The sequence below is a fragment of the Haliaeetus albicilla genome, chromosome Z (genome assembly GCF_947461875.1).
Source record: "Haliaeetus albicilla chromosome Z, bHalAlb1.1, whole genome shotgun sequence".
In the NCBI taxonomy this organism is placed as follows: Eukaryota; Metazoa; Chordata; class Aves; order Accipitriformes; family Accipitridae; genus Haliaeetus; species Haliaeetus albicilla.
The window spans coordinates 12,436,628-12,460,002 of NC_091516.1; the positions used below are offsets into that span (position 1 = coordinate 12,436,628).

The window sequence follows — 23,375 nt, forward strand, 5'->3', positions numbered from 1 at the left end:
CCCATGCATCATCTGCCTGGGTGAGATCAACAACACCGCCTATGTCGACGGATGCTTCCACGCCTTCTGCTTCGACTGCATCCGGCAGTGGGCTGCCAGAAGACCTGCATGCCCACTCTGCAGGAGGCACTTTGGCCGCATCCTGCACATGGTGAGGGGGGATGACGACTACCAGGAGTATGTGGTCGGCTTATCCCGCTGCCGGCAGACGATCCCGGCTAGGGAGCGGGTGCGCAGCAGATTGCCGGAGCAGCGCTACCACCTGCACCCAAGGCCCAACAACAACGAGCGTGCCACTGGGAGAAGGGGGCCTGCAGGGAGGGGCCAAGAGGTGCAGGGTAACGCAGCTCCAGGGCGCTCCAACACCTCTGCCCGTCAGGCTGCAGGGGAGCGCCCGGCCAACCCGGCGGATAGACCCGTTCACCGCTATGACCTGCGGTCGCTGAGAGAGCGGCTGTTAAGTTTCATGGCCAGTCAATAAAGATGCAGAAGCATTTCAGGTGTGTTTTTTTCAAAACCGAAAATGCCAGCTACTGCGGGGAATGATTTCCAGCTTCCCCACCTCCCTCTTCCAACCCCCAGGGCAGAGCTGTCCAAGCCCCTTGACCATCAGCTGGGCCACCTGTCCCGAAGGCCTGCAAAGCCGGGTGCCATGGACAGAGGCCATGCTGACAGCCCTGTCCCTGATGGGTCCTCCTGCCAGCACCTCCGCACCCAAATGGCCCCTGTCATCCTCCAGTCACAGCCCTCTCAGCCTTTCTCTAACTCTTCTCTGTAACAGCAGCTCAACTCCTCCAGCTGCAAACACTGTGGCTGTGAGGCAGGAATCATCAGGAAACACTTTTTTACCCTGAGGGTAACGGAGCAATGGTACAGGTTGCCCAGAGAACTGGTGGAGCCTCCATCCCCTAAGATCTTCACCTGGACATGGTCCTGGGCAGCTCGCTGTAGGCAGCCCTGCTTGAGCAGGGGGGTTGGACAAGGTGACCTCCAGAGGTCCCCTCTAATGGCAACCATTCTGCGATTTAGGTGATGGAGCTTTTAGATTGATAGACCTTTGGCATTCAAGAGGAAATGGCACTGTTTTCCAAAGCAGCATATATAATGAAAGATACAGAACCATCTCATTTGAGTTACTGAGTAACTCGGAATTATGTGGCTCAGAAACATTACCTTATCTTCTGCTGTTCTCCCTGGAAGTTCCACACAGCCCATTTTTCTGAAAATGACAAACTCTTCCTCTCCCCTCAATCTCAGTTACAAGAACTTGTGTTCTGCATATAACTGCCCAAATACTCATCAGGGGCACTGGGGTCATTCCAGAGTGAAATCAGAGAAAAGAGTGTTTTAAAAATTTCTCAGTCCCTCTTGTGAAGCCATATTTGGATGATGTACTCCCACACATGCATACTTTGACGCTGTAGATTAAAGTAGGAGAAAGTGAGAGTGCTTCTCACACTGCTGCAGTCACTTTTCAATTTGTTTTGGGTTTGTGTAGTGGGGTTTTGGTAGTGGAGGAGGGGCTACAGGAATGGCTCTTGTGCGAAGCTGCTAGAAGCTTCCCCAGCTCCGTGTCAGACCTGCCTCTGGCCAAGGCCGAGCCCATCAGCAATGGTGGTAGCACCTCTGGGATAACAGATTTAAGAAGGGAAACCTGCAGTGGAGAGGGGAGTGGGATGTGAGAGGAACACCTCTGCAGACAGCGAGGTCAGTGAGGAAGGAGGGGGGGGAGGAGGGAATGCCCCTGCAGCCCGTGGTGAGACGTCAGGCTGTCCCCCCCCAGCCCATGGAGGGGAGCGGGGGAGCAGATGCCCACCTGCAGCCCATGGAGGACCCCATGATGGAGCAGGGGGATGCCCCCCAAGATGGCCATGACTCTGTGGGAAAGCCCATGCTGGAGCGGTCTGTGCCTGAAAGACTGCAGCCTGTGGAAAGGACCCACAATGGAGCAGTTCGTGAAGGACTGTCTCCCGTGGGAGGGACCCCACGCTGGAGCAGGGGAAGAGTGAGGAGTCCTGCCTCTGAGGGGGAAGGAGCAGCAGAGACAAGCTGTGATGAACTGACCCCAAACCCCATTCCCTGTCCCCCTGTGCTGCTGGGGGGAGGAATTAGGGAAAAATGGGAGTGCAGTTGAGCCTGGGAAGGAGGGAAGGGTGGGGGAAGGTGCTTTCAGATTTGTTTTTACTTCTCATTATCCTTGTTTTGCTTTCATTGGTAGTAAATTAAATTGATTTTGTTTTTTCCACCAAGTTGAACCTGTCTTTTGCCTGTGACCATAAGTGGTGAGTGATCCCTCCCTGTCCTTGCCTTGGCCCATGACCTTTTCTTTCTATTTTCTTCTGCCCATCCCACAGGGTGGTGGAGGAGTGAGCAAGCAGCTTCGTGGTGCTTTGTTGCTGGCTGGGCTTAAACTATGACAGAATTAGACACTTGCAAAAACAGAAATCAGTGCTGTCACTACAGGCTGCAGGAGAAATGAGAGAGAAAATGTGATACTTGCTATGGCTTCTAGTTTGCTTACTTGTAGATGTTACTGGTTGTACATGTTACTTTTGGTGGGTGCAAGGATACTGCAAGCAGAGTATAAGCATTTTAAAAGTAAAAAGCAATCATGTACTGGCTAATCCATGAAAGGTATACAGGATTGAGGACAAACTTTTTAGTAGGGCCTGTTGCAATAGGACGAGGGGTAATGGTTTTAAACTAAAAGAGGGTAGATTCAGCCTAGATATAAGGAAGAAATTTTTTACAGTGAGGGTGGTGAAACACTGGAACAGGTTGCCCGGAGAGGTGGTAGATGCCCCATCCCTGGAAACATTCAAGGTCAGGTTAGATGGGGCTCTGAGCAAACTGATCTAGTTGAAGATGTCCCTGCTCATTGCAGGGGGGGGCTGGACTAGATGACCTTTAAAGGTCCCTTCCAACCCAAACTATTCTATGATTCTATGATTGGACAAGCTATTGGGTGACTGTTAGTATGCTTACCACACTGGTGAGCCAACCAAATACTCTTTGCTAACCAAGCAGGCATCATTCAGGAGGGATGATATACTGTATCATAGAATCATTTAGGTTGGAAAAGACCTTTAAGATCTTCGAGTCCAACCATCAACCCAACACCATCATGCCCACTAAACCATGTCCTGAGGTGCCACATCTACGCATTTTTTGAACACCTCCAGGGATGGTGACTCCACCACTTCCCTGGGCAGCCTGTTCCAATGCCTGACAACCCTTTCAGTAAAGAATTTTTTCCTAATATCCAATCTAAACCTCCCCTGCCATAACTTGAGGCCATTTCCTCTCATCCTACTGCTTGTTACTCGGGAGAAGAGACCAACACCCACCTCGCTACAACCTCCTTTCAGGCAGTTGTACAGAGCAATAAGGTCTCCCCTCAGCCTCCTTTTCTCCAGGCTAAACGACCCCAGTTCCCTCAGCTGCTTCTCATAAGACTTGTGCTCCAGGCCCCTCACCAGTTTAGTTGCCCTTCTCTGGACACGCTCCAGCACCTCAGTGTCTTTCCTGTAGTGAGGGGCCCAAAACTGAACACAGGACTCGAGGTGCGGCCTCACCAGTGCCCAGTACAGGGGGAAGATCACTGCCCTGCTCCTGCTGGCCACACTATTTCTGATACAGGCCAGGATGCCGTTGGCCTTCTTGGCCACCTGGGCACACTGTTGGCTCACATTCAGCCGGCTGTCGACCAGCAAGTCTTTTTCTGCCGGGCAGCTTTCCAGCCACTCTTCCCCAAGCCTGTAGCACTGCATGGGGTTGTTGTGACCCAAGTGCAGGACCCGGCCCTTGGCCTTGTTGAACCTCACAGTTGGCCTCGGCCCATTGGTCCAGCCTGTCCAGATCCCTCTGTAGAGCCTTTCCGCCCTCAAGCAGATCAACCCTCCCTCCCAACTTGGTGTCATCTGCAAACTTACTGAGGGTACACTCGATCCCTTCGTCCAGATCACTGATAAAGATGTTAAAGAGAACTTGCCCCAAAACTGAGCCCTGGGCAGCACCACTTGTGACCAGCTGCCAAGTGGATTTACCTCCATTCACCACAACCCTCTGGGCTCATCCATCCAGCCTTGCCCAGCCAAGAGTACACTTGTCTAAGCCATGAGCCGCCAGCCTCTCAAGGAGTATGCCATGAGAGACAGTGTCAAAGGCCTTGCTGAAGTCCAGGTAGACAACATCCACAGCCTTCCCCTCATCCACTAGGCGGGTCACCTGGTCGTAGAAGGAGATCAGGTTGGTCAAGCAGGACTGGCCTTTCATGGACCCATCCTGCCTGGGCTCATCACCCGGTTGTCCTGCACACGCCAAGTGCGCGCAGTCAGGATGAATTGCTCCATAATCTTCGCCGGTACCGAGGTCAGGCTGACAGGCCTGTAGTTCCCTGGATCCTCCCTCTGACCCTTCTTGTAAATGGGCATCACATTGGCAAGCCTCCAGTCATCTGGGACCTGCCCTGTTGACCAGGACTGCTGATAAATGATGGAGGGTCGCTTGGCAAGCTCCTCTGCCAGCTCCCTCAGTACTCTTGGATGGATCCCATCTGGTCCCGTAGACTTGTGAGTGTCCAGGTGGCATAGCAGGTCATTAGCTGCTTCCCCCCTGGATTATGGGGGCTATATTCTGCTCTCTGTCCCTGTCTTCCAGCTCAGGGGACTGAGTACCCTGAGGATAACTGGTCTCAATATACACCCTGGTGCCATACCAGAGCTGGCCTGAATTCATGGTACAAGCACCTTCCCCTTCCTTGGAGAGAACAGGGAAGCTCATGGAGGGGATTACAGAGTGCTAGTTGCACACATCAAGACAAGAATTTCCTTGTGAAGCAGTTTTTTATTTAAAAAAATACCTGTTTGTCAAAACGGGAAGGTACAAGTTTCAGTGAGGCTTGCAGAACAATAATTGCACTCTTCCAGAATTACAGCAAGAGATGCATAGCTGTGAAATTGCTGTAAGCCGAGTGCACATGACACTTAACTACCACTTTCAGCTGTGGTTAGGAGTTGTCGCTTTGTGGATACCAGCTGTTTCACGTGCCAGCACATTCTGTACTATTTCTGCCACCTGGTTTGAAACTTGCCATTCTGTCATTTCTAATTTTTTGTTCCCATAAATGTAGAAGCCAGGGGCTGAGAGGGGTGATTTAACAGTTTACTCTGCTGCATCTCTGCTAAGAAAGCACAACTGCACTCCAGCATCATGGTCCTCTTCAGCAGCTCCATTCGTGGCAGTCCTGAAAAAGCTGGCCCTGCTGGCAGCATCTGTCTTTCTTCTCACTGCTAACCTTGTTTCTGCAGTTTTATTCTCCTTTGTCTACAAAACAGACCATAATTCTCAGCTGAAGCAGGCAGTGAATTGAGGACGGCTGTTCCACACCTCTCAGCTGTGGGGGGGTATCCAAAGAATTGGGTTATGTCTAGCCATACTGTGGGAATTGTCGCTCTGAAGCCATTTCAGTGCCACAACTCTGACATAACGTTTGCTTTTCCAACGTATATGTATGTGTTCCACTGGGTTCATATACAGTATAATTAACTATACATTAAAAAGAGAAGTTAGACTTGCTGTTACATTTCCGTTACAGGTTTACAAAAATAAGCCCCTGGTCCTAACATCCAGCATATCTCTCTTGCCTATTCACTCCTTTCTTTGTGCAGTAAAAGTCAGCATTCATGTCTTCCTTAGGTTACAACTCTAACATCTCCAAGCTTTCACTTCCCTATGCTAACAACCTGCTGTCTACACATGGGTGGTGCCAGTCATGGATTTGCTGCTTTGTTAGCATCCTCTTGAGGGTTACAGCCACAATGCCTTTTCCTTTAATCCATTACTTTGTAATCTTTAATGTCCTCCATAACCACTGCACTGCAGATAATAGAGCTGCTTTGCAGTTTCAAGACGGTATATGAACAGAACCAACTTAAACCACAGATACTTATCTATAAAAGGCAGATCATTATTTTAAGCTTGGAAAGTTAAAGCCAACCTGTTTAACTCAAGATCAAAACGATATTAATTAAGGGAAGAGTTTTACGGATGTGAAGACCTTAAATTATTTCTAGTCCTGTTTGAAAAACAAGGGTAAAAGTGTACACTCTCTATAACTGCTTGGGATTTCTTGTAACTCTTTTTGCTCTTAGCAGAGATACTGCTTTTTTAGAGATGAGGAATACACTACAAAGCGGTTGGAAAGTGAGCATTCAGTAGCAGAATAACAAATGCTTCCTTACAGTGGGCCATAACCCCATGGTACTTGGTGGAGTAACTGGGGAAGAGGACTTTTTTTTTTTTCCTGGTAAATTGAAAGTGACCTACCTACTTTTGTCCTGTTAACCCAAGCAGAAGATGTGCCTCAGGCATGATTAAGGCCCAAAGTAAGCACTTCCAGCATGAACATTTCTTGCAGCAGAAATACTGTTCAGATGAACTCTAACTGCTGTGCTCCTTCTGTGAGGATTTCCAGGGTCCAGCAGCTGTGGAAGAATAACTGAAGAAAAGCTGATGGCATTTTTCCACCATGGATATGCAGGTGTCCTGGGAATCCCACACTTCAAGGAATTACCTGATTTATTGCTCTTTAATTGACCAAATGAACCACATGAGATGAGCAAGCCCAACCCATTCAGGGTCCACTGAACTTACTGAACATGTGCAAAAATAACTGCAAAGCCATGCAGCAAAGCTGAGTCTTGCTGCATTGCAATGGCAGACCATAGCATCAATTTCTGCTGGGGAAGCATGTAATAGAAGTATATGGCCCTGAGCTAAAAAAATGCAGTTTTTAACTTAGGCTCAATGACACAATAGACTTTTTTTTTTTTTAACCTCCAAGAAATGCCCCAGTTTAACTTCCAAAATCTGCTTTTATACTCTAGAGAGTAATGCCCTTCCTGTACCTGGGCACGCTATTAGTATGTGTTCCTGTGTAAATCTGCTGTGACTGAAACACAGAAAACTCTTTACTTAACACATGTTTTTTGCTTTGAAAGGAAAGCCCTCACTTAGTACATTAAATACTGATACAGATTACTTCCTAAGCACTAGCATTCATTTAATAGTTATTTACACTGCTAGTTGCACATCTTGCATATAATATTTCTATTAATATGTGTTCCAGAAAAAAACATTTGTGGGTAAAGAGAATGATACTAGCAGCCAGTGTGACACACCAACACCAGCAGATGCTGTTGGAGCACCCTGCAAAGCTCCCTCCCTTGTTGCAAAGTATTCAGAGTTTATTTGTATTTGATACTTTTTTTTCCCCTGAAGACTGTGCTTCATTCTACAAGCATCATTTTTCAGTAATTTTTTTTTAAAAGATAGCAGGAAGCAGACAGGCAGGTATGTAACACACAATTACAGAATTAGGTAAAGTAATCTCTGTTAATTTTACTTCAAAATACGGTTCTCTTCTTCATGGTGGATGTGAAAATAAGAGTTATGGGACTATGTATGCACCATGCCTTCTGAGCTGGGCTCATGAAGTGGTGGGAGATAGATTTTTACAACCACAGAAGGCTGGGCTATCTAAAGTGATGCTCAGATAAAGGTCTCCTTTTGCCAGCCCAGCATTAAAAGCCACACTGGCTTCTTGCTTGCTCAACAGAAGCCAATTCTCTCCTGTACCTGTTGTGGCCAGGGTCCAGCTCTCCATTGCTCACTACTCAGTAGTGTGGTTATGGTCTGGCAGGTTGAAATTCAGTTGACTACTGCATTAACAGTGCTATGGGTGAATTCCATCTCTGCTTGCAGCACAGTTTTTTCAGGGATGAGAAAAGCATGTATTAGAAATATGGTGTATTTGTAATGCAAGTCCTGAAAAGGAAGGTGTAATTTCTGCACAGATATTTTCCAGAGTGGAAAGTGGAACTGCACTTGAAATTATGCATTTTTTAACAGTTGACAAAATCATTGCAGTGTCTGGGATGGACACCTGTTCCATTTCCTTCCAGGCTGTACTCCTGTAGGATCTGTGCTGCAGAGTGGTCCCTGGTCAGCAAATGCTACTTTCCACTATGGCAAAAAATTGGACAAACTCAACATGAAAAACGAAGGCACTTTTCTAGTTCAATGTCTCTTCCACAGCACGTGGCTGGAAGAGATGCTGTCGCTTGCTGGTTGTGTGACTATCTGAGCGTACTGAGCTTCTTGATAGCTAGTAAATGCATCAGTGAAATGACAGTAATGTTACTGTGATTCCACCACAGGATGTGATTTTTCAAATTCAGTTTAAACCTCAATATGGCAGAGGTCCTATTTATTATTCTGAAATGAGGATGATTCACAAGGACCATTATTTCTTATTATTCTTAAGTCCATCTTTACACACCTATTCAAAACCCAGCAGTGCTAGTAGAAATTGTATTTCACGTGTACATCACCGACAATGTCACAGTACAGTGGATTTAGCAACAATTTATTGGTACTGTGCCTTATTGGGTCTATGTCTTACAACAGGCTTATTGATAATGTGTAATTAAGTCCCACAATGGGGGAGTGTGTGTGTTAATCTACCTGTTTCTAAAGTAAGGTGTCACTAGATCATCTTCAGCACAAACAGTTATATTCCAGTGACATTTCCCTTTTTAAAAAGAGCTGGTGCAAGGGCAAGGTTGTGCCTGCATGCACACACACCGCATGCATGCTGCAGTTTGCAGACATATTGCCAAGCTCCTCCACCTGACGTCACACAGAAACGTTAAACTCTCTCTGGAGCAGAAAGACCTAAGTGAGGCTTGTGCGTCAACACTACTGATATTAGCAATATTCCAGTTCAGCACTACTTTGACAGTAGAAATCATTGTTTTTCTTCTTACAGTCAGGCCTATAATCTCACATGAGTGCACAAGGGTTTGCAAGACTAATCTAAAAACTGCTGAAGGGAAAAGAAATTGTTCCTTTTAAGGCAATGTGTTTCAGATCAGTCCAAATATTTGTTAACAATACTTACAGTGTTAGGCATCAGCTTTTGTACCTTCAGGATGAAAATAAATGCCTAATTACTGGTGAACTCTTTTACAGTTCTTTGTGTAACTCTTAAAATGTATTTCTATGTAATTCTAAGCATGGAATGATGACCAGAACGTGTACACATACCATACAACCTTGCCAGCATTTGCATGAAGTCTTAGTTACTGTCAGCTAAGCTAACGAACATCCTTTGCTGAGAAACAAGTCCTGCTGTTTTTGAGGTATTTCTAAATGCTAAATTCATCAAGCGCAAGAAAAATAGTGACTGGGAGGTTTTTTGTCTTTCTTTTCTAGCATGTTGTTACAAACTACAATGGCGAGAAAAAAATGGATGCAACAAGCCTCAAAATCTCAGTTCATCTGAATGCAAAGTCATATGGACTGCACTGTACATTCAAGTGTCTGTGGACAGTTACCTTCTGGAAAGTGAATTCCTGAACTTGGTGCCACTTCATAGCCATCAGGCAAGTAAAAGGTCACAGCGGAGGTACCTCTAGGCTTTCCAAGGGCAGGAGATTTTACACCATGTATTATAAGTCCTAGGAGTTTAACTGTGGCTTTCAGGACCTGCTTTCCTCACTAATATGAATCTTTTCCCTATATTGAATCTTAACTCTTGTATACTGTTTTTTTGTTTAGTGTGCATTTTGTTCCATCTCTCTGAACAGGATATTGTCTCTAGGCATTTTTTTTTGTCCAGCATAGCTTAATGCAGACCAGGTTTAGACATTCAAATTAGTGACCCTTTCAATTTAAAATAATTTATCCAGCTTTCATATAAACAGTAAATACACTTTTTGATACTGCCCAATCTAAAAGCTGAACCTTTTACAAAAACTAGCAAGAAAACAGAGTCAGGCAGTTTTTCAAAATGAATGAAATATTTCTAAGAATGAGGTGCCCCCAATAAAAACATTTTGCCAAGCTCAAATGTTGTGGTAGTATCTGACTAATAATGCATGGCAATAGACGAGGCTTTCACTTTTCGTGTTAAAGCCACTATTTACTAATATTCAGTTGCCTTTGACAAGGCAATTGCCTCTTGACTTCATTGAAAAAGCCACCCAAATAATTTCACGCCATTTTGCTCTCCTCCTCACTGCCTGTCCCCTTGGCAATACATCATGATGGTGTCCGTGAAGCAATCCCACATTTGGGACAGCAGCCAACAGGGTGAGGAGAATGCAGGTAAAATTGCCCCAGTGCTGGGATTTTTCAGGTTTAGTTCAAAGCACCACATTAAGCTCTGGAGATAGCCAAACCTCCGGTGACCTCACTGGCTGCGGGAGCATGAGGAACGCACCCTGCCGACACCACTGCCCTGCCTCTTAGTTTATCACCATCTGCTCTGTTGAGTTTTCAGCCTGCCTTCTGCCTCCTCCTCCTCAGCCTTCATGATAACGCTACCCTCAATACCCTTTCTGTCTGTCTTTCCCAGTTAGCCCTGGACCTTTTTCCTCACCATCCTCCACATCTCTATAGAACACTTGCTTGAACCAACAGGGCGCTACCTTGCATTTTCATTCCCCTCTCTTCCCGGCAGGCACCAGGACTGGCACTCTTTAACTGAAATGCCAAAAAGAGCTCTGCCTTAAAATAAATGGTCACAGGATCTTGTTTCTCTTGCCTTAACCACCCCAAGCTATGACAGTGTGGAGCGTGGGTCCTCTGGGACACCAAGCATACAGCAGGCTAACGCAGCAAGCACATGCCTTGGTGGTATTAAATCATAAATAAAACAGCAGCAGCAGGCACCTCCTCTGAGCATAAAAAGCAGAAGCCTCCCTGTAACTCATTTAAGTCCTCTTTTCAGAAGCAAACCCTCTCCATTAGACTTCTGAAATCTGCTTTACTGTGGGGAGTACAGCTCTTCAGCTGAGCTCAGAAACGAGTCTGGCAGTGTAGTCCCCTGTGGCAGAAATCTCCAGAGCAGGCACAGCATGAAAAGCAATGCCCGCCTGCCTTAAGATTAATTTCGCCCCAACATTCACTGGAATTCAGCACTGCTGGCACCCATGCGTTCAGCCCTTGGGGCAGGCAGGAAGGCAGCCATACCACCGATGTGTGAAGTGCTTAGAAAAATGCTTTGAAAAAGCCAAGGGGGAAAATCTGCATCCTATTCCTTTGAAGGCACCAGCCATTTTTAGCCTGCCTGTTTCAATGGTCTTGAAACACCATGCCTCACTGGTGTCATGCTGGTACTAGTGTAGATAACAGGAGGGAGTGGGGCAGATGCAGGAAAATGTCCGCAAGCCTGAAATTCAGAGCACCAAATCGATAAGTGCAAAGGTAAAAAGCAGTGATGGAAAAGAGGTGATACACAAGAAGGTTGCTAGCAATTTAACTCTTCTCTAAGGTCCCAGGTGGCAACATTTCCTTCACCATTGAAACCACCTAGCCAACAAATTGAGGATGAAAAACATAGGGAAGACTTTTACCACTAGTATCTAGTTTCCTCATACATGTGTTTCATGAGTACCTATTTACAGGCACAGATAGTTACTGACAACAGTCAGGTAGCTGTCTGTTAGTCTGCTGTGAGCAGGGTAGGTAAGTGTTGCATACTCAAACTTTACATGACTGTTATGAAGACTAGTCTGGGACTCACTCATTTTGGAAACATGTAGATTTCTAAGTTTCCAAGCTTTCTTAATTTGTGCATTTAAATAAAAGAGTTGGCAAACAATAACACAAGATATATTAACCTGCAGAATGGTTCAGCTGTTGAAATTTTTTCACATTTTTCAAACATATCATCTTGGATTCAGGCTCCGACTGTCCTGGCAAATGACGAAATCATGGCTTTCATGTATGGCAGTGAGAGATGCATTTATTTTATACACAGGCTCACCATCAACTTTAAAAAGGCAGTTAGCACTGTCGTTATTTTCACAGGGAAAGTACCTTCCCCCCCCCTGCTCTTAATGTTCTTATCTAACAAAACATTTTTTTTCCCCTGAAAAGCACTTCTGTGTATATCACTAGGTGCACACTCTATCTGAAGGAGTAGATTTTCTCTCCAGGCTCAGGGTGATGACGTGGCTGAGCACTAACTACAGTCACTGATGATGTGGGGGAGAGCTGTGTGTGTGGCATTCATCGGTGAAAACTAGACATCCCTCCCTGACAACCCCCTTCGCCTCCCTGTCCCCTGACGCTGTAATTGTCAGTTTTCCTGAGAGTGTGAAGCAGGAGATTAGCTGTGCTTCACGAACTCCGGCAGCTCCATGCCTGTGCGCAGGGTAAGCACTCCAGCCTTCTCCAGGGCAAAGGCCGGGTGAGCAGCGTCAGTGAATTTGTGCCTGATGGCAAACAGCACCAGTCCTCTCTCTGCATTGAAGAACAACAGTCTGCCGCCACTGTAATCCAAGAGGATGCCAATCCTGGCTGGGTGTTCTGTCACACAGACATCGCTCATCACACCGGTGTGAAGAAATCTGTAAAGCAAGCTGTGGGAAAATGGAAACCAGAATACAGTGAGCCTCTTCATGGTGATTTACCAGAAATAACCTGCAGCTTAATTCCCACCTATTAACAGGTGGCTACATACAGCAGCATATCACGTGGCAACAGCATCTTGCTCAGTACATAAAAAAAGCGATTGTGGCATCGCTTCAAAGCCCTGCCTGGCATGCTGATTAGCCCTTTTGCTTGGCATCTGTGGACTCTCAGGGTAAAAGCAGACTTGCTGTAAGCATATTCATCTAGATCTTTCTTATTACATGTCTTTGTGGGGATTTAAGCATGAGTTCTGCTTTGGCAAAACCCTTTGCATTTCAGATGTTTCATTTAGCTAGTTATGTTCATGCATCTATATGATTTCACACTAAAAAAAGCACATGTATTTAGATCAAGAGCACCTTTACACCACCAACAGGGTTACGCCTTACAAACCTCCAAGCTGCCTGGGACTGGCCTGCTGAAGTCTACCCCAGCACCCTGCAGTCCTGCCACAGTGGCATGTGGGTGCCTATCACTGTGAAGGACAAGGCAGGAGAAGGCATTCCCTATGGAGGCTTGACAGCTCCTTCAGATCAAAACAGATTCTAAAAAGACTGCATTTATGTAAATAAATACACTTGCTGAGATTTTGTGAAGCAGTTCAGGATATGAGCCTGGAATGACAAAGCAGTGGGAAATTAGTTTTTTTAAGTTTTATTCACCGGCTGTGTGAAGGGCAGTAAACTGGTCTGTTTGAGATTAATTTTAGTTTTTAAGGTGCTTGATAAGATTTTTTTAATTAAGAGGAGGTCTAAAACTCCTTTGTAGTTGTCCCTTTCTTATTACTCAAATTTGCAGAAAGAAAGCAGGTGAACCCTTTTATCTCTTGATTCTTGAAGCTGGCCAGCTTTATTTACATGAAGGACAGGTGACTTCCCAAGCAACCAGACTGACACAGCTTTACCTGGTTTGTGTAGGACAGCACCGCATGCACCAGGAAGTATCACTCAGCCCCAGAACACTGCTCCGTGATATTGCCTCATAGCAAACCCCAATCCTGTAGCTTCTGCAGGCAGAGACAATGATTTCCCAGTAATGACATCCCCGAGCAGGCAGCAGTTCACCCAGGACTGAAGGAAACCTGTTTGTGGGAGAGATGTACAGTAAAGCAAGTGTAGTAGTAGATCAACCCTATTGTGATATTTCTTACAGCCATGTCATGCAGCAGCACCTAAAATTACTAATGGATTGTACACTGTTCTTCTAACTGCAGGGTTTTATCAAAGATTTGAATGTTGCCACTGAGAGTAATTTCATCTTTGCACTAAGATGGACTCATCTTAAGGAGTGAAAAACATGCAACTTTACCCAAAATTATTTGAAGCTAGCAAAAGGCAGAAAAGGTAACTTTGGAGGCAAAAAATGGACCTCAAATTTAGAAGGCTCGTTCAAACCCGAAAGTATGGCTGTTTTAAGTAGGCACAGAGACAAACATCTTGTGTGTGTTCAGCTGTAAGAGTAAAAGAAGTGCTTAAACCAGTAATACCTCGTTACCTTTGAAGAAGCCATATCAGTGTGACACAACTTATACAAGTGGACCTGTGTTTATGATGGGACTGATATCAATATGCCAAAAAAATAAATCACATTTGCAATGGATGGAGATAGCCTGATAAAACTGTTTTAAACATATCCCAGGAGCACTTCCTAGCTCTCCAAAGCCACAGATGCTTTGGAAAACGTTGCCAATAATGCCATCAGTAGAGGAGCAAAGTATGGAAGACGGATTACTTCTAGCCACAATATATTAAAAAATAAGCCCACAAATCTAGCCTTCTTAGGGCAGCAACAAATTGCTTTGAGACTGAAGTGCTATGAAGGATTAAGCAGTGACCATGGACTGAGGCAAACCCAGCAGTCCCACTAGGTACCGCTGCCTTCAACTTTCTGGCAGTTCCTCAGTGTGACACTGAACTTTTCCCAGCCCCTGCATCAATGCTGCTGCTGGCTTTATTGAGATATTGCAGTGCTTGAAATGAGGGTCAATCACACAAAGTCCAGAGGCTGCATGACTGAAACGACTCAGTTCTTCCACAAAAATTAGTTAGCGCCATGTGAAAGCTACCTATAGGCAAAAATAAGAGTGAGGGGCCCATCCTGAACTCCATATGGTGGTCGTGCTCGTCATGCTGCTACTCACCCAGTGAACTTGGTTTTCTCAGGAAGGTGAATCACTGTTGCATTGGAGGAGATATGCAAAGCGGGATGGGCTGTGTCACTCAGCAGGCGAAATCGAGTTCCTGGTACAATTCATGACAAAGAAACACCAGTTCTGAGAGGCTGGCAACATTAACACAAGATGCATCATAAAATGTTAAGCAACAATTACTGCCATCTTAGCTGAACAGAGTTGTGTCTGCTGGCAGGTAGGAATGACAAAAAATGGGGTGCGAATGCAAGGAGTCTTCCAAGCTGCCGATTGGGACGGCAGTCTAATATTCAGAAATGTAGCTAGGTGATGAAGAAGTCTTCCATATTTAAGAAGGTTGAATAATTTTCAATCAATTGCTTTTTCAAAATAGCAAATTTGAATTTTGAGGCTGGTTTGAAAGAACCATACATGATTTAACACTATTTATCTAGAAACCTTGAAGTTTAAATCATCCATTACATTTTAAAACTGCTCTGCGTGCTTCCTTATCCCTGAAACCAAAAGTCCATAAGGTTTTAATTGTGTGGGGTTTTTTTAAGGTCATGGCATCTTTTATCAGAATGTGCTCTGCCAAACTCAAACAAACTGAGATCCCTGAAGAACATTTAATCATTTCATATCTGTGACAGAATTCAACATTTTTGCTTCTGAGGTTGCATCAGTTTTACATTGATATAAATATACAAACTTCAAGTGAAGTAGTCCCCGATTGTGTTAATTTTAAGCAGATAAAATATGGTCCCTTTTACCTCAATAACTTGCTTATTCTCATATTGGAAAGTTCAGGTATGATTTCCAGAGGAATATGCCATCTTTGGCTGCTTTGCCCCTCCATCCCATTGTTTTGACATCAGAAAATGGTGATCTACCTTTCGTTGAGATGAGAGCTGCTTCACTTTGTTCACTTGTCCCAAATGTGTTGACAGCCCTCAAGTAGAAGAAGTAGTTCACATTGGGCTCCAGGGATACTTTCAGTTCAGGTGTCCTTATACCAGCAAAAGATCTGCAAATTTTGAAGATTTTCATACATGAAAATGTATGCAGATATCCAATCCAGGAAAGCTGATTTATGTAAACAGCCAAGCCACCTAACAGTATTGTTGATTACTGAAACAACAGGCACCACAGAGAAACTCCAGATTGGAAACGTGAACACTGTTTTCACAAAAAAATGGGTTATGTAGGAGCTTTGGCATTTTACTTGAGGGACCAACCCTCCTTAACTTTGACAAATTTTCAGGCTTTTGTTCCTGTACCACCTGCTCACTCAGTGCAGTCATTTGTTGTAATGCTCACTTTATGTTCATTTTGCAGCATAAGTCATCACAAAGAATGCAAGCAGCGCAGAATCAAATTCTCATCTGCCTCCTGTGAAAAGTCTGCTTTACAAAACGAACAAGCTTCTGAAGAAGAAAAGCACTTTTAATTAATTCAGTTGCATGACAGTGAATGCACTTGTGTTTGTACTATCTGGGCACAGGCTCCAGATTCAAAACAACCGATACCCTTATCTGAGACTGCACAGAAACCACACACTTCTTATTATGAACTCACAAACAGTTCCTCAACAAAGTCTTTGCTTTGTCTCCCTCATGGTGCTGTGCACTCTAACAGGCTGGTTTTGCAAGAGGCAGCAGCAGGGGAACTGCCTTTGGACAGTGCCCTGTTTTGACTAAGTGTCCCCTTTGTGGTGCCTCAAAACTCCAGTCCCCACAACCTCAACCACTGATGTCTTCACACCTACTGGAAAGCAAGAATCAGCACCCGCTCAATCTGCTTCACAGGTGCTTTGAAGTGCCAAAGTACTTTGGATGGCTAGAAAGATGCCAATGTTATTTTCTATATTGTCAGGAGTATGAAAGATTGGCTTAACAAATTCTCATACACTGGATCCTGATTTTCCCCATTTTTGCCTTGTATGATAACAGCTAAGCCAGACAGTATATACCCACTGCATTGTATGCCTGCAGGTAAAGACTGTTTATCTGTATAAAGTAGATAATTTCCTCCCAGAAATGCTCACAGGAATCTTCAAGGCAAGTATTTCAATTCATGAACAGAAGACGTGCCTTTCGAGAGCATGCAAGGCACTTTCCCTTCCACCTCAGGTTTGAGAGTGGAGCCCAGGATGGCCTCCGTCCTGCAGGTAATGTCTCTACGGGAAGCTAAATTAAACAAATTACCTATTCCAGCACTAATTACTGCGACCGCAGAGGAGGTAAGGCAGGCAAGTCAGAAGTCATATCAGATCGTTGCTATTAATTTGTAGTGACTGTTTTTCTCCATATCTCCCACCAGAGAGCAGTATAATCTGAAGAATAACCAGTGCTCATCCATCAGGATTTTTGATGTGCCTGCTTCTGCTGCATTTATGACATAAAGGTAAAATTCCACAGCCCTACAGACACCAAATTCCTGCTAACACCACATAGAGCTCTGTGTCTAGGTGGATGGCATCCTGGGGAAAGACTGGTGCATCATCTTGATTAGTCTGTAACAGGCATTTTGTACTGACAGATGTCATTTAAAGTGATTGAAAGCATTGAGAAAAAGCACTGGGTGCTCCTGTGATCTGTTTTTTTCAATTGGAAATCATTTCAGAGAGTTTGGGGCTCTTGCATGATCAGTGCAGAGCCATGCCACCTTTGGGGAATGTGTTACATTAATGCTGGAACTGATGCAGTAAACAGAAGTGGGTTGCCCAAACACGGTAGCAATTGAACGGTTTGCTTCATCCCCGTGACTAACCAAAGCCCCGACTGTGAGAGCACTTCAGCAAGACCCTGGGAGTTTGTCAGGCTGGTCGGTTCTTACTGAAGGGTTCCAGGAAAAGGTGCAACCTGATGATTTTCCTGATGACAACCTGAGCTCTTTAGACTTGAAAGAGGAAAAAGGCTCATCTGAGTATAGAGGACAAGAGAAAAAGGGAAGATGAGTCAAATAAACATACAAGATAGGAACTGGGCAAGGAAGCAAATATAAAACAAGTAAGACAAAGGAAAACCAGGATGGAAGAAAAGGCAGGGGAAAAGTAGTGGGCACTTAACTTTGAAGAAATTTGTCCATGCTTCCTAGAAAAGTCACACCCACTATGTTCCTTAAAAGCACCACCCTGACATCTTTGATGTGAATCTGAAGCACAGAACACCAGAAAGTTTTGAGCAAATAGTTCTAAGTGAGATGAAGGGAGGATATGCTAAGCTATTTATCAGAAGCAATTTGTGGCATCATGTAGGTCAACATGTCTTAAGCATAGTGATGGCCTCTATATGAGTCCTTCTTCTGTCTTCTGGAAAATGCCGTGTAAATCAGTACCCTTCCAAAGAAATGAGGAGATCTTCTTTTTCACTATGTGCTATTTAACTGATGATTAGTTAATAAAACACAAAATTATTTCTAAATGCAAGTAGACAGGTACATTCTGGTGTAATGAGTAGACCTGGGGTATTCATATTCTGGAGTCTGGATCCCAGATCATGGGTATTCAGGGAAGATTTGGGGTCCAGCTAACTGCAGAATAGGTCAGCCATCAGAGTTCAGACTTGCGTCTCTTTCAAACCTGAAATTCTCCAAATCAGAATTTGGTTATATGTTTAAATCTGAGAGCAACAGCATGCCTCTTTTCAGTTGTAATTGTGAGAGAGAAAAGTCTGGACTTTAAGCAGATCTGGTCAGTGAAACAGTGATCAGATTTTCGAACAGCATTCTCTGCTTGGTAATCTATTTCAGTCAGATTTAAGCTGCCTAAGAATAAGAGCTCGTCAATTTTAGCTACGATTAAGGCTTAAAAAACAGTCTTGCTGCTGCCAACTAATGAAACAGAATATGCCAACAAGAAGGAATTTCATTTGCACCACTCTGAGCCAGGTCTAAGCTCACAAGAGGCTGCGTGCAAAGAAGAAATAGGTCTTGCTATGGCCTCTCCTTCTGTCTAGAGGATAGGGTGAAGAGGGAAAGTCAATACCAAAGGCTCCCTAGCAATCACTGTAGTTTGTCATGCTTCAGGTTGACCCTGCAATCAGTGACAAAAAAGCAAGGATGAGGAGAAGGTATGATTACTGCTTGGCTTACAGCATACAGGTCAGGCATAGGAGAAGGGAAGGGAAAATGCATCCTGACTGTGTTGAGGGAAGCCTGTTTCATTTCCAAGTTCTTGTAACAAGTATTGCAGCTAGATCTTCCTCAAGAGCACCTTAAGTATTGAACTGGGTAATTTTGGTCATGAAAGAGAGAGAAATCCACCTACAACATTTCTGATGACAGCTATTTTCTACTTCAAATACACCTGCCCACTTCATAGATGATTGGAAATGTAATAATGTTGTTATTAAAGCGTGAGGCATCCTCATCTTTAGCCTAAATGTTATCACGTTTGCACTGTCCCCACAATGTCTTGGTATCATGATACAAAATTCAGTGCATAGATATTCAAGAAACATCTGAAGTTAAATATTTTAAGTATCTCCTCTTAATCCTTCTCTTTATAAGAGGAATCTTTAAGTCTCAAAATACAGTCTCCAAATCTCAGGTATGCGCTATTCAAAGCAGAACTGAAAGGAGTTATGTTTCCTCACCTTTAAATTGCCAAGGAATATTATAGTAGCATTTGCCTGTTAAATTTGTGATTTCCTTGGGTTTAGGGAAATTTGATGCTATGTTTTGATGCATGTTTCTCTCATCAGTATCCTCATTTATTTCAAGGAAACAATGTCCGTATGGTATTTTTTAATATTGCACAAACCCAGCAAATGAAATGCCTTGCAGTGTTTCAGAACACCCTCTCTGCTGTATGTAATAGTCATTTCCACCCCCAATATCCCACTGAAACAGCACCTGTGCTGGTACCACCGATGTGGAGTTAGAGCTGAAAGTATATGGAAGCTTCTCAAGATACATGTGGAAGCACACAAAAGGGGTGCACCATGAGCAGAAAAAAAAGTTCTTGAAGCTAAAAATTAAGAACAAATAGCTCTGAATTTGCTCCCAGCTCCTCTCCTCTGTCCCAGGTCTCGCTGTTTTGGGGTTAGATCACCAAAGCACCACCTGCAATGGTCCTCGCTGCTCTCTTGAGACGGCAAGCCCAGCACAGCCAGAGGGGAGGAAGATTCCCTGTTTTCCACACCTTATATCCTGAGCTGGCAGGACAGTCATGCAGGGAACACAACAGGAGGGAGGCTTCCTCTCCTTTTTCCAGCATTAGACCTGCTCTATAAGTAGACAGAAAATTTTGGTCACTAGCAATGCCAGTCTCGCATTGGTGGAGAGGATGACAGTCACTTCCACTTTTACGAACTCACTGCATATTGTACTAATTTCTGCCTCCCTGAGTCTTACAGATTTCTCATGACGTGATACATGGTTTCCATCTGAACAGCCCACACACCTAATCCCTGGACCACATTTCTCGCAGTTTTCCATCTTCCACCCACAGCTCCATTGACTTCTCAACACAGAGGCTGAACAGCAAGAAAATAGCAGAGCTCTGGAAACTGAAGGAAAGATTTCAAAGCCTCATAAAGATTTGAAAAAAGAATCAACCCGGGAAGGAGCTTTAAAACCACAGCAGCAGGTCAGGGACTCTTTGTCGCAGAAGACTTAAGATGGTTTGGTATGAAACCATGTCCTTCAGGTGGCAAGCTGGCAAGGGGAGAGAACCCAGAGGGAAAACCAGATTTGGTTTATGGTATTTAGAAGGAAACTTTAAATGAGGATTTATTTCCAGATGCGCTTCAAATTCTCTCCTTGGGGAGCTGGGACTGCTCCAGACATGCTCCAAGGACCTCCTTGGAGATATTCAAAAGCCACCTGGGCAACTGGCTCTAGGTGGCCCTGCTTGAGCAGGGATGTTGGACCGGATGACCTCCAAAGGTCCCTTTCAACCTCAACCATCCTGTGGTTCTGTGACATGCAGAAGGCTACAGGGGGCCGGCCCAGGCCAGGGGCTCCACACTCATCTCCGGCTGTTCTACGGGGGCATTTCTCCCTGCCTGCTCCCTTGGTGGTGTCCCTTGCCTTGGGTGGGTTCCCAGAATGACGTCCGTGAAAGCAGCCTTGTGGGATGGGACCATGCTGCTTTCTCCAGGACTTCCCTTGGATGTCCTTCCCCAACCTCTGCTTTCACACTGTGCCCGCAGCAGCAGCTGTATGAATTTTCCAGGGCTGCTGATAAATGTGTTTGAACTCCCACCCAGGGACTGGGAAATCGCTCAGCTACAGGGATGCTGCAAGCATGAGAGGCACAGGCTCTCTGTCAATGGGCTCTACATTTGGCTGGTCCCCAAGATGAGTGTTGCTCAGGAAACTTGTGTAGGGCAAACTCCAAGCTTTCAAGGAAAGCAACCAGAAGAAACTACAGCATTTCCAGACCCAAATGCTAGGTGTGCACAAAGACACAGTTTTATTCCATCTGATACAGGTACTTGACATAGTAAGTCTAAGCTCGCCACAGGTACTTCCAAGCAGGCAGCTTCTCACTACATCAGCTACATAAGGAATTGATTTCTAGTCCTAACTTGCACCTTGGGGGCCTTGGATGGGAGCAAGACAGGCAGCATGCTCTGTCTACCAGCAGGCTCTTTTTTCCTTGGCTTTATGCAAAAAATTGTATAGAAATCTTAAAAAAAAAAAAAAATTATCACTGAAACATCTTGTGCCATTACAGAAGCTTCTGAGGTTAATCTCCAGGGGTTGCTTTTGGAAAAGGAAAGAGGGACATTGCTTTGAGGGAAAATAAGTGGTAAAAGATGGTCTTTGACACTGTAAAAAGAGGTCAGAGCCCTTCTACAAATACAGAAATTTAAACTACAGTAATTCTGAGAACATTCATGATTTTGTCCTATGGGAATTTTTCACAGTTGTCACAGTAAAAGGCCAGCTTCTGCCCAAAGGGAGGCCAAAAAGTCAAATGTGACTCAGTATAATTATAAACATGTTAGATTTTGCACAGGGTCACTTGAGAAAGGGAATAGGTCAGTTCTGGCAGCTTTTTGCCACAGTTCAGACCACACAAGAAAACTGCTTGGTGTTATCAACACCTCACTCATGGATTACAGAAACTGGCACACTTCCTGGTTCAGTTTTGAGAAAAAGAAGCAATTCCAGTTAACAGGAAGGAAACGCAAGGGCAAACATACAGCACAGGTTTTGGGAGCAGCTACATTATCCCTGACCAACAGTGCCTTTGGCAGGTTGACAGGGACCTGATAGCCTCATGAAATATGTATGAAACAGAGCAGGTCATGGCTGCCCTCCAAGAGGCAGGAGAGCTGGACAAGACCTCTCCTTGATCGCATTAATGCAGCACATTGGTTTTATGTCAAGTTTTAGCCTACTTTTGTAAGGAGCAAAGCACACACAATTTCATTGTCATACTTGCCTACTAGAAACCTGTGAACCCTTTAGTCCACTGAACTAATTTTGACTGTAGGGGGTGGACCTCTTCCCTCTCTGCCACATCTCCATGAAGTCCCTGTGAACTAGCCCCTGGGGTGAAGACCATAATCAGGCTCCCGGGGAGGTGAAGATGACAAACTCAGCTGGGCTGAGGCTTTTCTGCAGGGTCCCATATGGCAAGTTAACCATGCCCTCCCCCCCCCCCGGCTTCTCAGACCTTTGCAACTGTATTTTGCTGGAATATTGTTGTCATTGTTTTTAAAAAACAAATAAACAAAAAAACCCCAAGCCCCAAAGACATACAGAGCACCACATAATTTCTCTTCATTTCAATGCAGTGCATGGTTTCATGACTTAGTGGTGCCTACATCCCTCCTTGCCCTCTCATCTACGCAGCACAGACTTAGCGTAGGGGAAACCAGAGGGCCTGGCATAAGCAGACACCACCCCCAATTTCAAAGCTGCTCTTTGACCCCTGTGGCATGCCTGCACAGCTGGGCAGTGCTGAGCTCAGCTGTGCTTTGGGAAGCACCTGCCCACACATCCAGACAGCGCAGATGGGTCACCAGTATTCCAGGGACACCTGGATCACCCTTGCTATGCCCCAAGCCAGCTCCTATCTTGTTCACCCCCAAGCAGAGAGCAAACTGGGCCAGTCTCCTCCATCCCACTCCTTGCCATGCAGCTCAGCTGCCCTCCCCTACCCTGCCTGGGGCCATGGCAGCTGCAGGGCAGCAATTGCTTCCCCGGCCAGCACAGCCCTGAAACTTCTGGTTGATTGCAGGCAGCGCAATGTCGCTGGGGTTTTGGCCCCAGATGAAAGGGATTGCCCAGTTAAGCAGAATAAAAAGGAAGTATTTTTATGTCTCAGACTAATCTCATAGATTAGTGTCCATCCTGTAAGTTCCTTGGCACGCAGAAGCAGATTTCTTCCTTGCGCGGTTGAAGGCAGAATAAACTCTTGCGTAATGACCCGTGGTCTGGTGGACGCTCATTAGTGCTGCCTAATCTGACTGAGTGGCACTTGCGACCGCGGCACTGACCTGAGACCCTCTCCTTCGGGCGAGTGCTGTCGGCAGTACTCCAGGGTGAAGGACTCCGCCGACGCCGAGCCGGCACACCAGCGGACGGTGGCTGTGTCCCAACACACCATGCAGTCCTCGGCCTTGATGGTGGGGACGGCGGGTGCTGGGGGCATGGGGACAGAGGAACACGTCAGCTGTACTGCGAAGAGGGTGCCAGCGGCTGGAGGGGGATGCTCGGGAGGGAAAGGAAGAGTCACCTCCCTAAAACCCCATGGGATAGTTAGTTTTGCCCGTCCAGCAGTGATCTTTTGCTTGTTTGTGTT

The 23,375-nt window shown here is 45.2% G+C and overlaps 1 protein-coding gene across 1 annotated transcript in view; it reads right to left on the reverse strand.

Moving 5' to 3' along the window:
* Nucleotides 1-11,796: 11,796 nt before the first annotated feature.
* Nucleotides 11,797-23,375, reverse strand: part of CMYA5 (cardiomyopathy associated 5) — a 48,784-nt gene continuing 37,205 nt past the window's right edge. Inside the window, exons 9-13 of the mRNA XM_069775951.1 lie at nucleotides 23,071-23,215; nucleotides 15,505-15,638; nucleotides 14,624-14,723; nucleotides 13,388-13,564; nucleotides 11,797-12,431 (exon numbers count right to left, since the gene is read on the reverse strand). Coding sequence (XP_069632052.1) covers nucleotides 12,179-12,431; nucleotides 13,388-13,564; nucleotides 14,624-14,723; nucleotides 15,505-15,638; nucleotides 23,071-23,215 — 809 coding nt within the window. The 3' untranslated portion in view covers nucleotides 11,797-12,178. The remainder of the gene's footprint in view (nucleotides 12,432-13,387; nucleotides 13,565-14,623; nucleotides 14,724-15,504; nucleotides 15,639-23,070; nucleotides 23,216-23,375) is intronic.